Genomic DNA, 15,754 nt, shown 5'->3' on the forward strand with positions numbered 1-15,754 from the left:
ATAAGATCAAACCATGCCTCTAAAAATCCACTTTTAATTGGACAGAATTATAAGGACCTTAGCAACCACTACAGTTCATGGATCCCGCGCTTCACATGATAAACAGGGCATTTAATAGCACTTTTCTCTTGGTGTGAACAATGAAAAAAACTAGACATATTACGCAAAATACCTGGGAAAAATTGCCTGCACAGCATAATTCCTTGAACCTTGACATAGCTCGTATTCTCCGATGAGTCTTTGAAAGAAGACAGAAACATTAGATTTAATGGTGATTCCAAATGTAGTGTCTAATGTATCTGTGTTTATTGTATTTGAAACAAGGACATGATTAACAGTAACCTACCTGTATGTGGGTGATATTATTAAAAAAGTCCACTTCAGCATCTGTACTGATGAGAGGGAGAAGCTCGCCCAATGGAGAGACACAAGGAAGATTCGAGACCATCTCTCTAAGCAAAGACACCACCTCCTGCACATTTTTTACCAGATATACAGGACAAGGAAGAACCTTAATTTTCTTAGAGTCAGATCCCAACCTACACATTCAACTTGCAGATACACTACCCTGCTACCAACTTAAAACACAGAAACAAAGCCGAGGGTACATATCGAGACAGTAAAAGGATAAAATATTACTCTTCGCACAGTAAGGGAATCTGAAGTCATTGTTTTTCGAATATTTGGAAGCAGAAATTTCTGTACAGCAACTCTAACAGCCTCAAGATCCCAACAAGCAGACAAGCTGCATTCTTCCATGTCCGTAGCCACGGCATCTTCATTGGCATAAGTGCCTTCTCCAATTTTGCTTGATTGGTATCTTGAAGCCAAAAAATGAATGAAATTAGTGAGACAATTTGATGCACTGTGTCTGATCGATATGTCATCAGACTTAACATCGTATAACCCTTGCGAGATAACTATAAGGGCCTGCTCATAAGTCAAATTTCCAAAGGAATCAGCAGTCAAGCGACCATAAGCTCCAATTCTGCACTCGTAATCATACTCTCCAACAGTGGATGGTGACAAAGAATTGAGGTCAGCGATGAGTCCTGCCTGGAAAAAGAAACAATCATTACGAGGGGATCAAGAAGCTTCACATTCTACAGAGCAGATCCAAACTTACCACAAAACTGAGGCCAGGCTTGGCCAAGGAAAAGGCAGACAAGGCTTGACATACAGCTAGGCGCACGTCCAAATCAGGACTAGAAGACAGACGTTGTCCCAAGAATGGTAACGTCTTTTGAAAGCTCTCTCCACTCAAACTGTGGGCAAGCTCTTTAAGAATACGTAAAACGTCCACTATTTCTTCTGCAAACCCAAATCCCTGAAGGCTTCAAAGGCATGCAACAAGAGAGTTTCATATGTAAATTGCAGAGAATGAAAAGTGCACACAAAAACTACACCTTGACTTGTTTTCTTCTGTCTGTGCAAGAAAGGGAGTAGCACATCAAGAAGCTGATCAGCATCTGTTGCATTACAAATGTGCCTGCCAATCTTAAGCAATACCTGTAAGCCACGCTTCACAGAAGTGGAGAACTTCCTGCCACTTTATGAGCATGACCACAAGAAGCAGAAATCAGCGACGACAATAGCTTGGGACCCCAATATCACAATAACAAAACAATGACTGCAAAAGACTCGATTTAGACAACGAAGGAAAGTTATAATAATGGACTGTTTGGGTTGGTTTTTTACTTTTTGTCGTTGTTTTGAGGGTGGGTTTGGGCCACCCGCCCGGGGGGGGGGTGGGGGTGGTTGTTGCTGGCTCTACAATAGTTTCCCTACCCACGTCAACAATGGCCTTCTAATCAAGCTTCTCTCGAGCAGGATCTATATCAGCTATTCTTGAGTCAGGACTCCCGTGAGGCGTGGCGGCTTTTTCATGAGCAGTCCCCCCCCTCTGCTATTTCCTCCGCAGAGACCTGGGGTCAGTACGCATCATCTTTGTACACAGTACCTGGACAGCCGCCCCTCCCCGACCCCCCCGATCCATGCCCACACGCATGTGTCTTTTTCACCGCTGAGATGGTGAAGAAAGCTATTGACAGGATGAAGACTGGGAGAGCATATGATCATGACCGCCTAGTCGCTGAGCATTTCATGCATGCCAAAGACCTACTAGCAGAGCTTCTAGCAGTTATGTTTAACCGTGCCATGTGTGAGGGCCTACCGGAAACTTGGAGCCTATCTACGATCGTACCTATCTTCAAATCAGGAGACCCCATGGAGCCTGGGAATTATCGCACTATTATGATTGGGCACACACTGGCACGGTTGTATGCATCCATTCTTGAGCAATAGTTGAGTAGATAGGCAAAGGGGGAGGGAATACGTGCAACTGGGCAGGCAGGATTCAGGAGAGGCTTCTCTACTCTTGACCATATCCTGACACTCAGGGCCATCATTGAGGAAGGCAGATCTCATGGGAGACGGATCTATTGTAGCTTTGTGGACTTCCGCAAAGCTTTCGACACAGTACCCAAAGCTAGACTGATGCGCAGACTACAGGAAATGGGAGTACCCACAGAACTCATTTGGGGGACCATGGCATTGTACAGATCAGTAGTAGGGTATGTACGCACCCCGGAGGCACTTTCTACACCGGTTCACTCCACTATTGGGGTGAAGCAGGGCTGCCCGCTCTCTCCTACTCTTTTCGGTATGTATGTGGATGAGATTTCTGACTACATTGACACCGATGGAGATAAAGGTGCTCAATTGGCAGGGACATGGATTCCACTTTTGTTATATGCTGATGACATAGTGTTGATCTCCGAATCCCTAGAGGGAATGCAACGTCAATTGGATGCTTTGCATACGTTTGCCCACGAAAGTGGTTTGTCTGTCAACCTGGGTAAAACCAAGGTTATGGTGTTTAATACCACCCCACAATGGATCAGGAGGTCAGCACCTACATTCACATACGGCCAGGAGACTGTGGAGTACACAGATGCTTACACTTACCTTGGAGTGGTTTTTAGCGGACCTACATTCTCACTCAGAAGAGCAGCTGAGACCACACTTACTAGAGCCCATGCAGCATTGGGTAGATTGGAAAGGATGTGTTCGCAGGTTCAGTTTCAGGAGCCCCGGACGAAGCTCTGGCTCTTTGACACCTTGGTGGCTTCAGCATTGCTTTATGGAACCAAGATATGGGGACCTTCACTAGATCACCATGGGAGGCCGGGTCGCACAGACGGTTGGGGGAACATGGAGAAATCTCTCGTCTCTATGATCTCGCGGCTCATTAGAGCCAAGGCATCAGTACCGCGAGCCATTATCCGAGCAGAGCTAGCGGCCCCCCCACTAGTGGTGGAGGCGCTCACCAGATCAATCTCCTTCATAAACCGCACATGGGAACTTCCTAGAAACAGATATGCTCGCATAGCACTTGAATCCTCTCGACAGTTAGCCATACAAGGAGATACAACATGCTGGTATGGGGAGATGACATCATGGTTTCAGGCACATGGGTTCAACATCGACAGGCTGCCACCATTCCATTACTCATTGGATGCACCATCTCTCACTCTTACAAAGTCAGAGATCACCAAGCTCATCCGCCAAGACCTGACCCAACTAGACACCAGGAGGACATGGATACAACCAGCACAGGAATTGGGCACGAAGATGGCTTTCTACAGAGACCACCTTCTCCAGCTTACGGAAGATGGTTTTGTGACGAGACCCAAATACATGGATACCCACTTGTCTCATGGGATACGATGTGCTATTGGCCAGTTACGCACATCCTCTCACCAGTTGCGGATTGAAATTGGGAGATACAGCGGCATACCAGCAGAAGACAGGACATGCCCCTTGTGTAACATGGAACCTGAGACAGAGCTACACTATACATGCCGCTGCCCTGTCTACTACAAGATACGAGGCCGATTCCACTGCTTGTTCAGAGAGGGTTTTGGACCACTCTCAAGAGTCATGGGATACGAAGATCAAAGATGTCTGGGTTTGTTCTTGCTCGAGCTGCGCAGACACAGAGATAGCCTGATGAATGGAGAGGCTAGCCAGTCTCAAAGACGGATCTCAAAGACGGATCACAGACTTTTTCAGAGTAGACACGGGACAGCCGCAAGAGCCACTCCCACAGCAGAGCTCCCCCTCGTCTCACACCAGAGGCACACTGATTGACCGAGCAATTGAATTGGGGAAATCCAGGCGCCCGCGATTGCGAAGAACTACACAGCATCGACGCAGGCTACGACAGAAAATTCGGAGCACGCTGGCCACGCATGCACGACGCCCGGTCAGACTACTAACCATGGAGGAAATTGATGAGATTTGCCAACGACCGATGATAGATCTCTTGTGATTCAGCTATCCCAACAAGCCGCCCATTTTTTGCTTAGTTTGTTGCTTGGCTCACATCGACCAACTTAGGACCCCATAGTATATATCTTTGTTTTTGTACTATTGTTAGGTTATTTTGTTACTCTAACTTTGTATCAGATCCACCACTTTGTAACTTTCGGGTCTCATAGGTCATTATGGCCTTTTGAAGACGTTAATATAACATTTCATTTCTTCTGATGATCCTTCTGCAGCCACCTTGAGCAAGTGGACTGAGCTGTTAGGAGACTTGCTTCTCTTCTGATGATCCTTCTGCAGCCACCTTGAGCAAGTAAGCTGAGCTGTTAGGAGACTTCCTCCTGGGAGAATTCTAGCCTTGTGGGTTTTGATCTCCCAAGTCTGTTTTCTCCTGCAAAGGACTTGGCTCTTTGTGTTTTCTTCTATCCCACCCTCATCTTCAGCTGTTCAGATTCGCTCCTCTCAAGTACCTCCATTTCAACTTCTTTATCTGTCCTCCTGACAAGGTGAGCAGTGCTCCTCTTGAGTTTTGCTTTGAGTTATCTATCAGAAGCTGCTGGCAGTCGTCTTCTCCCCTCGTCCACTAGGTTGCAAGGGCACTTTTCTTTCGGAGAGGTTGTTTCCCACGTATAAATGAGAGCGATGTGCATCCAAAGAGTTCCAAAAGGGTGGCAATCTATCCGTAGTCAAGCAACTGAAACCAAGTTGACATCATGGCTTTCCAACATCCGGAGATGATGAATCGAGGGATAATCTAGCATAACAATGACATGGAAGCTCCCACAAGCCATGTATGTAAGATAATGATCTAGTAAGTGCCTCAACCACAGCCGGTGTAGCTCCCAATTTTGTTCTAACAACCTCATGCAGCACTGCCCGCTTAAACAGGATCATTGTGAAAATCACAATGACTAGTAATCTCTTTTCAACTCTCCCTCCATCATACACTCAGCCAGACCGACTCCGATAGACAAGACTAGGTCCCAAATCTGCACCACCTACAATAAAATGGATGCCACCAAAGTATCAGAAAACACCCATAGCTTAGTGCGGGGCTCCTCAAATTGTATAAGTGAGCACACCCACTCCAACCCTACAATAACATGGATGCCACCAATGTATCAGAAAACACCCATAGCTTAGTGCGAGGTTCCTCAAATTGTATAAGTGAGCACACCCCCTCCAACCCTACAAGGGCTGCATATTTCCATATCCTCATGTCAGTCTTGAAGCTGCTTCCTCCCTCATAGAGAAAGACGGTTGTGTAAAAATAATTCCCAGATATGTGTAGGACTACGCACTCCACCACTTCCCGACCAAATGTAAATAATGTTGTTGATATCCATGTAATCTCACTCAAAACACCCAAATCCATGTAAATGATAATGTTGATATCCATGGAATCTCACTCAAAACACCCAAATCACACCCTATGCCTCAATTTCGCTCTCGATAATGTCTCAAAACCTTTACAAAAATCCACAATGCAACAATAGAGTCGACGTCCATGTGCTCGACCCTCCTCAATGATGGTTTGAAGTGTAATTATGATTAAGTGTAGAAATTCCTCTCCTGAATCCAGATTTGACACCCTCTCTCACCAGCCACAACAACAACTAAGTTATAAAAGTATAAGGTTGAGACCCCGGTGGGAATGGTAGGGACGGTTGAGCTAGCGTTGTTTATGGACTAACCACATGTTGTCCCCATGTGTCCGCAGAAGTAATGGGTGCAAATGCTTGCTGCTCCCAGAAGAGTCTCCGTGCCTCTCTTGAATCCTAAGTAAAGATTAGTTGGTGCACCATGCAACTCCTACTCAAGCCAAGATAATACACTCTCTTCTTTCAATCGCACAAGACGAAGGAAGGTAATCTGCATCTGCTGGAATGAGGTGTCCCCTACTACTACCTCTCTCTATAATCTGGCTCGTTTCTCGACACTTAGATTGCCACTGCCATGTCTCCCTATACCACAAGTGTAGGGAAAGCTGGTAGCTACAGCTACATAAATGGCATTTGTAAGCTATTGTAATGTAGCAGGGCTACAGTGTCACTGGCACAGGACAGGAAATTAGTTGCAGTTGGGCTAGAGTTCACACTGGACAGACTCTCGCTTGGATAGTGACATGTGGCAAGTGATACGGATGGTGGTCCTGGTGGACACCGTGGCCTGATCACCACCACCGTAGTTTGGAGATAGGCTTAGCTGGATTGGGATATTTGTTAGCCATTGGTGACTCTTAAGGAAATACACATGTGTGGTTGGTTCCAGTCGTGGAAGTCTATCGTCATCATCAGGATCATCTAATTTGTATGGTCAAGCGTCTTGAGTTCATGCACAGCGCGTCTGCACCATCCCTGCACATTTGAGCCTCGACACCCTCATTGTACCCCGTGAACTCTCGGCGTGGAGCTCTGTGCTGCCATGCCACAGTCTGTACTGGTTCCTTTGAGTTAGTCGAGTCCCTTGTTGTTCAGGCTCTCCTGTTGAGTCGCTGTGTTCGCTCTGTTATTCATTGTCTACAGTGTTTTCAGTGTTTCTATGTTGCTGGAGTGAGATTTCACGCACAATTGCACGAAGGAGCACCCACTGTCAAGAGCACGACACATTATCTCCGCTACAGGTGCTCTCATTTTTGGCACGCCCGGTGGGACCTCAACTAAAGTCTCACTCCGTTAAGAGTCATGTCAAGGAGATAGCTGGTTTAAGCTCTCACCTGTGCTAGTCTGCAGCTTAAAACCTGTTCTAGTCTGCTGGTCTCAACTAGTGTGGTCCAGCTTTCCCTCGACCAGCTTGTCTAGTTCCTTGTCCGGGTCTAGTAGTCTCTCGTCCTGGTCTAGTTCTCTCTCGTCCATGTCTAGCCAGGTGATCTAGTCACTCGCCCTGGTCTAGTAGAGTCTGGACCAGTGTTGAGTAAGTTGAAGAACTTCGTGCCCAAAGCTTGGGTGGGCTTCTGCTTACTGCATGACACATACAAGGCAGTCAAAAGAGCGACAAAGTCCACTATTGAGTCCTCTTAAGTGCTATCATCGGAAGCGCCTACCCTTTGTGCCCAATAGAAGTCCACCAGCCCCATCACCCCAACCTTCCTACACGGCTACTTCCACTCCCTCAACCAGTTCTTTCCCTCCCAGGTCACCTTCCCCAGTACAGTTCTCACCCACTGTGTTACAGCAACCTCTTGAGCAACAGGCTCGGGAGCAGATAGCCATGGAGGAGCTGACAAGCATTCTGGCTAAGGTGAACATCAAGTTTCCAACTTTCAAAGGTGTCTCCACAGAGGATGCAGACGACCATGCTAGGAGATTTGTATCCCTCTGCAAGGGTGTGGTCTCAACAAAGAAGACACCTACCTAGTACTCTTCCCATCAACCTTGGATGACTTAGCAGATAAATGGTATAGTCAATTTGCAGAGAACCACTTTACGAATTGGGCCACATTACAAAAGCAGTTCTATGAAGTTTTTAGACCAAAGGACTTCCAAGGGACTTCCAAGAGAAGGTTCTCGATGAGTTGGCCAACCTGATGCTGCAGCCAATAAAACATTTGCAGAACTCATGACCAAAACAAAGTCTCTAGTTGCCAAGCTCCCCGGCAACCAGGAGAATTTATCGTCAAGAAGTGGGTAGAGAAGGCTCTTCCTAAAACTTCTCAACAAAAACTCTCAGAGAGACTTCGACCCGAAGCCACTCTGGAGGAGTTTGTTGCTGCTGCTACTAGGATAGAGGGGGCAAGGAAGCTATTCATCGGCTCTCCGTAGGTAGAGACTGCCTCTGTACTCTTGGAAAGTCCATCTGACCCCTTGACTTCTTTGTGCAGGGAACTCGAAGCCCTGAAGTTGCAACGAGCTCTTCAAGAGGAGAGATTCTTCTCTCTTCGACAGGAGAAGCTTCCACATCAAGAGGCTTTGGAACAGATCAAGCGTGAGCTAGAAGAGCTTAAAGCTCACCAAGAGTTTGTGGTCTGGTGTAGCTCATGCCTCTCTCCAAGGCACCCTCCACATGAATGCCCCCTTCGGGCTTATTGCCGCTTCTGTGAAAAGTCTAGACATGAGGACAAGGATTGCTACTACCTCAAGGGATTGCGACAAATACAGCAAAGTCTTGGTCCTACTCTTCAACGTTAGCACCTGCATCCAACATGGTTTCCCTCTATGGCCATCCAAACCAAATGCCACCTTTGCTCATAGCCCCTCCTATGCAAGGTATGTAGAGCACTTTTCCCTCTCAAAGCTTCTATCATGCGAATGCTCCCTCAGCCCCTCAAAGCTTCTACGCCTCCAGCTCCACCTCCATGCACCAGGAGTAAGGACTACCTCGCCCAACAAATCGGAAGGGTGACTCGCCCATCGAATTAGCCCGTTTTGTGCTACAAATGTGGGGAATATGGACATTACCAAAGCAAATGCCCCCTGCCAGAAAGGTCCCCTCCCTGCCCAACAAGTTCCAAAATTCCACCCACTATCCCACCAGTGGATACCTCGCTTCCAGCTGTCGACAAGCCATTCCCTAGTGCAAAGCTGTCCGATATTGATGAAGCTTTCTTGGTAGCAGTAGCCGACCTACAACAAGTCAAGGTACCAGAGAAACCACTAGTAGCAAAAGAAAAGCTTACAACAGAGACAATCTTGAAGAACACCTTCCAACAAGTGTAGCTCTATGACATGAGAGTTTTCGAAGTGACACCCTTGCAATTATTCAGTCACTTTACCCCGGAGCAGGTCCTAGTGGCGGGCACCTCCCAGTGCAACCACCAGAGTCCTATATGATATCCCATCCCGCTGCTCCCCTCACTGATTATAGAATCCCTCGTCTCACCGTGTCCATCTTGGGGTGGCAATTCTTAGGAGTGATAGTGGATGGTGGATCTGGTATCAACCCAATGCCTGAGTTCACTATGTTGGCTTTAGGTCTGCAGCCTACACGACCTGCTCCCTTCACGGTGACGTTGGCGGACCAAAGGACAGTCTACCCGTTGGGCATAGTTGACAAGGTGCCTCTGCAGGTACAAGACTTCATCTTTAGCTTGGATATTGTTGTGGTTCGTCTTCCCCAGGTTGAGGAAGGATTTCCTTTGTTCGTTCGGTAGACCATGGGTACGACACACTACGCACTCATGATTGGAAAAATGACGCAATGTGGATACATACTCCTGGCTCCCCAATGCAACCCATTCGCCTTGAAGGAGGCATGGATCCCATAGTGCAGCATAGTTCTTTGTCAATGGAAACCAACCATGAATTAGAACAGCCTACTCCACCTGACGGGTCAAACAAAGATCTTTTGGAGTGCTTAGAAGCTACCAAGTCTATGCCTTGTTATGGAGTCTCTATTCAATCTCTGCCTAGGGATACATTCTCTTCCAACATTTCTACTGTAACTGAACCCAGTAAGCCACCTGACCTTAGCCAGCAGCAAGTGTGCCACCTGAGCCAGTAGCAACTTTGGAGGTCACAGAGGCTTTGGAAGCCTTTGGACTTGGTGATAAGCCACCTAAGCCAGCAGCCAATGTGGAGATCACAGAGGCTTTTTGGACGCCTTTGGACTTGGTGAGCCGATCCCTTGTCCCTCACCACCCCCTCCCTCCCCATTTGCCCCTACTCCCTCCCCTCACCCCTACCCACCCACCCTCCCCCTCTCGTCCCTCACCACCCCTCTCGACACTACCCTCACCCCTTTCCCCTATCCACCCTTCCCCCTCGCACCTACCCTCTCGTCCCTCGCGACCCCTCTCCTCACCCCCTTGCCCCTACCCACCCACCCTCCCCCTCTCGCCCCTACTCACCCGCCCCTACTCACCCGCCCCTACCCACTCTCTCCTCCCCCTCTCGTCCCTCGCCCCTACCCATCCCCTCCCTCTCTCCTCCCCCCTACCCACCCCCCCTAGCCCCTACCCACTCCCCTCGTCCCTCACCATCCCCTCTTGCCCCTATCCACCCTCTAATCCACCCCTTGCCCCTTACCACCTCCTTTCATCCCTACCCCGCAATTTACAGAACGGCTTTAGTGTATTTTCTAAGGACAAAAAGTTGAAAATTCCATGCCAATTGGAGGGTCGCCTAAAAGAAAATTGGCTAAATTTAAAGGGCCTTCTTCGATTTCTTCTCTCTCTCAGCCTATCTCACTGTGGCACATTGCCTACTTCTTCCTCATATTCTGCAAATACCTATATTTCATCATTTCTTCTCCACAGACCTCCAGTCGGATTGATTGCATTTCAGTGGTCTCTGCTAGTTTTAGTGTTTCCTTTAGTTTCGGTGTTCTCTCTCACTGAGACGGTGAGGTTCTTGTGGTGGACAACCTGTAGCAAGGCTACAGTGTCACTAGCACAGGACAGGCAGGCAGTTGCAGTTGGGCTGAAGTTCACACTAGACAGACTCTCGCCTAGGCAGTGACACGTGGCAAGTGATACAGATGGTGGTCCTAGTGGACACCGTGGCCTGATCACCACCACCGCAGTTTGGAGGTAGGCTTAGCTGGATTGGGATATTTGCTAGCCATTGGTGACTCTAGGAAATACATGTGTGGTTGGTTCCAGTCGTGGAAGTATATCGTCATCATCAGGATCATCTACTTTGTACGGTCGAGCGTCTTGAGTCTAGCATCTTGAGTTCATGCACAGCACGTCTGCACCATCCCTAGGGCCTTCACATTTGAGCCTCGACACTCCCATTGTACCCCGTGAGTTCTGGGCGTGGAGCTGTGTGTGCTACCATGCCAGAGTCTGTACTGGTTCCTTTGAGTTAGTCGAGTCCCATGCTGTTCAGGCTCTACTGTTGGTCACAGCGTTCCCTCTGTTATTCATTGTCTACAGTGCACGTCTTGTTATCTATCCATGGGTTGTGTAGTATAGCAATAGTCTAGCGTAAACAATAAGTATGCACCTTCTGCACCAACTCCAATAGGTCTTGCTGAAACAAAGAGCTCTATACGTGGGATAAGAGTAAGTGGGGAAAGTGCGTAATCCATTGTGTTGTATCATGCCGACGTGGATAACTTGTAAATAATCCCCAACAATGGCAATATAATAAGCCATGCTAACCCATGCAAAGCTTGTTACAAACTGCTGATGTGGCAACCACTGAAGACAAAGGGGGTTAGGACTTCAGAATTCTAACCCTAACCAACTCACAAAAGACGGCCAAGGGGGCCTAAAAACCCTAACTTAAGACAAAGGGGATAAGGACTAAAATCATAAACCTGACCAACTTGCAAATCTTGGCTGAGGGGCCTAAATCCTAAAAGCAGAGGACAATTTTCATAAAGGCTGATGTAATAATAACTACAGGACAGGCCGCGATTTGCGGAATACCACCGTGGCACTGTACAGATACCCGCATCTTACAAGACAGCCCTCTGGGCACCAAACTTTGGACCAGGAGCCTTTGGATGTGTTTTTCATAGCAGATGCTTCTGGGATCAAAGGGCCTTTAAAGAAGTGTAAGGGCCTCTCTCTCTCTCGCATCCCCAGTTGCAAGAAGCGGAGCATGGCACCCCTCAGTTGTACCTTGTTGAAGAAATATAAAGAAATACCACAAGGGACACCAAGGTTTGGGGCCAGTGCAATAAAACTCCGCCACTTTGTCTCTCTCTCTCTCTCTCTCTCTCTCTCTCTCTCTCTCTCTCTCTCTCTCTCTCTCTCTCTCTCTCTCTCTCTCTCTCTCTCTCTCTCTCTCTCTCTCTCTCTCTCTCTCTCATCGGTTTTGTTAAAGTCTGTTCCAATTTGTTCTTTTCAATCGGCACATGGTGCCGTCCCGTTAGTGGTATCAGAGCATCGGTCATTTGCTATTTTGACGTGCAAACTAGTCCTACATCAACCTACAAATGGAAGCTATGGAGTTGGATGAAGAAGAAACGACAAGAGGAGGAGGAGGAGATGAAGAAACAAGAGTTCCTTTTTGCCCTAAAAAGCTCTAAAAACATGCCTTCTGACGCTTTTCTGTGTTGTAGAGGCCTCTAAAAATCTCTTCAACGGTTGAGAATTCCGATATGCAACAAAAGCCAAAGTTGATTCTCTCAACAAGCCCTACGCATTGACACAAACAGATTTGATTCCAACAACTTTGGAAAATTAGGATTTCCAGTAGAAAATTAGGGTTCTGCAAAAAATTTCAGCATGTGTAAAATTAATGTTTTTAGAAGCTCTTGTTATTGTGTGCAAATAACAGGTGATAGGAGCGAGGAACGTGCATTTGAAAGCATTCGGGAGCATGGAGTTGGACATCCACTCTTTTGCAACAAGGAGGACCATCTGCTTGAAATTTTGCTTGAGAAATTGTTTATGAATATTGTGTCAAAATTGTTTGGACTTGCTTTGACTTGTTTGAATCGCTTTGAAGTTTAATGAGCCTATGAATGATACACGCTGCAATCACGGGGATCATTTAGTTGTATTTTGACCTGTGAATACCCCATGGCTTGAACATTGGTCTTGGAGGAGTATTCAAGAGAAAATTGTGATTGAAATTATCTAAATAACTCATAGCTCGGGTTTTGATCCTGAGAGGAGTATTCATGTGCATAATTGGAAACCTCTTAACGACGCATTTGCGATCTCGGGAGCGTTTAGTTGTAAATGGAAACGTCTGAGCAACGCAAGCTGCAGTCTAAGGGGCGTTGGTTGTATATGGCCTTTGAATTTCTCACGGCCTAGAGTTTGGTTCTCGGGGGAGTACTCATTGGGGATTCTATGTCTTCATGTCTTGTGATTGCATCTGTAATCATCTGTGTTGCATTGTGATGTGCCAACCATATATGTTCCAAATCAGGTGAGATTGTCTAGGTATGTGATCTTAGTGCATCGAGACACCCCTTTAAAGATCAACACGGTCTAGGTGTGACGGCTAACTTTGCTGTGCCAGAATATCAAGAGCTCCGATACAAAATGAGAATACTGAATGACCCTCGGATTTTTGGACTAACTTGATTGAGTTTTGCAAGTCTAGTCGCGATCGATTACTCTTCTTTCAACAGGGGGGTATGTCACAAACCACTAGGGTTATGAACCCAGACCAACTGCCAAATCTTGGTCAGAGGCCAAAACCCTAAAAGCAGAGGACAATTTGTGTAAGGCTGACGTGGCAACAACTGTACAGAAAGGCCCGCAATTCATGTAATGCTGACATGGCACTGTGCAGATGACCGTGTTTTACGGGACAACCCTATGGGAGCCACACTTTGGACCAGGAGCTTTTGGATGTGTTTTTCATAGCAGATGCTTTTGGGGGGCAACAGCCTTTAAATAAGTGTAAGGGTCTCTCTCTCAGTTGCACAAAGCATAGCAGAGCACCCCTCAGTTGTACCTTGTTGAAGCAATATAAAGAAATACTGAAAGGGACGCTAAGGTTTGGAGCCAGTGCACTCTGGGAGTGGAACTCCGCCACTCCATGTCTCTTTTGTTCAGTTGTTTTGAAGTGCTAAAAGTCTTTCCCAGTCTCTTCTTTTCAGTGGCACTTGGTGCCGTCCCGTTACATAGCTCCCATTACGAGGAGCTATTTACCATACTTTGTGCATCTACTTCAATCCTCAATAAATCTCCCAATGAAGATCTACATGGTCTACTTTGTGCATCTACTTGAACCCTTGGAAACTCTATACCGAGATCTCCATGATCATACTCATAAAAATTATTTGCTGATGTATCAAAAAAGGTAGCCTAACAAGAAGTCCTTGCATTAGATCCCCAACTCACATGATATCCCCCACTCTCGGAGCACTCCATAATCTCATTATCCAAATAATCACATAAGGTGACAACCCGTTGGGCTAGCATATTCAACTGACAATGACGCAAAGTAGCATATGGCAAATATAAAGAGGACAAGAATTCTCTATTAAAAATCTTATCGGCATGGCAATCCCTCCGAATCCTCTACTCATATCCGCACAAGCTTCTTTCCTAGCCATTGATTCCAATCTATATCCTGAGATTGTAGACAAGGTACTCGCCTTAGACCAATGAGTTTCCATTTAAAGAATAATATCTCATCCTATAAAAGCATCTACATCAAATCAGAGCGATCTGTTCCAAATCCATACTGCAAACATCAACACGATTCCACAAGTCGCACTTTGTTTCTTCATGACGATCAATCTGGCATCTCTACAAACAGCCCAACTTCTGTCACAAACTGATGACATGGCGGCCCTAACAACGTGGCGGCCCTGGCGGACTGATGACGTGGACAGCTGTACGGACGGTCGTAAATTGCGCTGACAGTGCTGACGTGGCAGTAGTAAGGATCTCCGTGTTTTGCGCTGAGCCACATGGCAGGCTATCAGATTTCCGCAAATCACGCTGGTTGCTTTTGGGCCAGTAGCTTTTCAGCTAGAAACTTTTCATGTAAAATTGCTTTTTGATTTTGAGACCAAGGGCCTTTAAATATAACCCAAGGCCCCCTATTTCCCTGTGTTTTGTGCTAACGAGCACCTGAGCAGAGAAGGCCCGCGGGAGTTGTAAATTTGCTCAAGCATTAATATAAAAATAAATATCGAAAGGGGCGCCAGATTTTGGGGCCAATACCTCTAGGCACGGAACTACGTCAGGCCGTGTGACTCTATTTTGAAAGTGTGATAAAGTTGTGAAGTATTTTAAGCGATAGTCATGCCCGATTTTCGACTTGGGGTGTCCAAGTCTGTAATAGTGGTATCAGAGCTCAATCCATTTTCCTTCTACCGGGAAATCCGATCCTTTTACCACGACACACATGGATTCAAGTGACGAATCCTGCAAGAATCATACGAACCCACCCAACAACTCCGAATCAGGTAAAAGTACGAAAAATTCAATTGAACAATTCGAACAAGAGTACGGTCCTCCACGGAGTACAAAGTATGAACGAATGAAGATGTAGCATCAATAGCAGGTTGATGCCAGTGCCAAGCAAATGCTCTAGTATTCGAAGGATCCCCAGTACGCGAAATTTTTGACCCGGCACCCGATTGATGAGATGCATTTCCGATGGCATACGGCCATCGGTTCACCACTAAAGTCCACATTGAAGAAACCTCCTGTCCCGCGGATGTACACTGAAGATGAACTTGATGATGTGATCGAACGATGAGTCAACCAAATATTGAAGACCACAAAGCCTCCAAAGAGATACAGCAAGGGAATAGATTACCCTAGTTATTTGGGTCGACTTTCTTTGTTTGCAAATGCACGAAAAGCGAAGAAGCGTGTACGCTTCGCGGGTGTGTCCAGTTCGTCCTCATCTCTTCTGATAGTTCCGACGGCTCTTCCTCTTCTGATTCCAGTGATGAGAACAGAAAGGGCGAGAAACGACGAAAGACCCAAAGACATGGAAAGAGCAAGAAGAAGGCCAAGAAAAGCAGATTCCGTCGAAGATTTTCTGGCAATTTCGAGGAGGATTTATCCTCTTCTGAGAGTTCGGACTTTGATGACCAGATGTTTTATTCTAAGAGG

The 15,754-nt window shown here is 46.7% G+C and overlaps 1 protein-coding gene across 1 annotated transcript in view; it reads right to left on the reverse strand.

Annotated features, from left to right (window-relative positions):
* Positions 1 to 15,754, reverse strand: part of LOC147440368 (ARM repeat superfamily protein) — an 83,705-nt gene that overhangs the window by 38,524 nt on the left and 29,427 nt on the right. Inside the window, exons 20-24 of the mRNA XM_086530126.1 lie at positions 1,407 to 1,549; positions 1,127 to 1,311; positions 640 to 1,056; positions 347 to 472; positions 173 to 238 (exon numbers count right to left, since the gene is read on the reverse strand). Of these exons, the coding sequence (XP_086386252.1) occupies positions 173 to 238; positions 347 to 472; positions 640 to 1,056; positions 1,127 to 1,311; positions 1,407 to 1,549 (937 nt within the window). The remainder of the gene's footprint in view (positions 1 to 172; positions 239 to 346; positions 473 to 639; positions 1,057 to 1,126; positions 1,312 to 1,406; positions 1,550 to 15,754) is intronic.

The sequence above is a fragment of the Adiantum capillus-veneris genome, chromosome 15 (genome assembly GCF_014529385.1).
Source record: "Adiantum capillus-veneris isolate H3 chromosome 15, ASM1452938v2, whole genome shotgun sequence".
In the NCBI taxonomy this organism is placed as follows: domain Eukaryota; kingdom Viridiplantae; phylum Streptophyta; class Polypodiopsida; order Polypodiales; family Pteridaceae; genus Adiantum; species Adiantum capillus-veneris.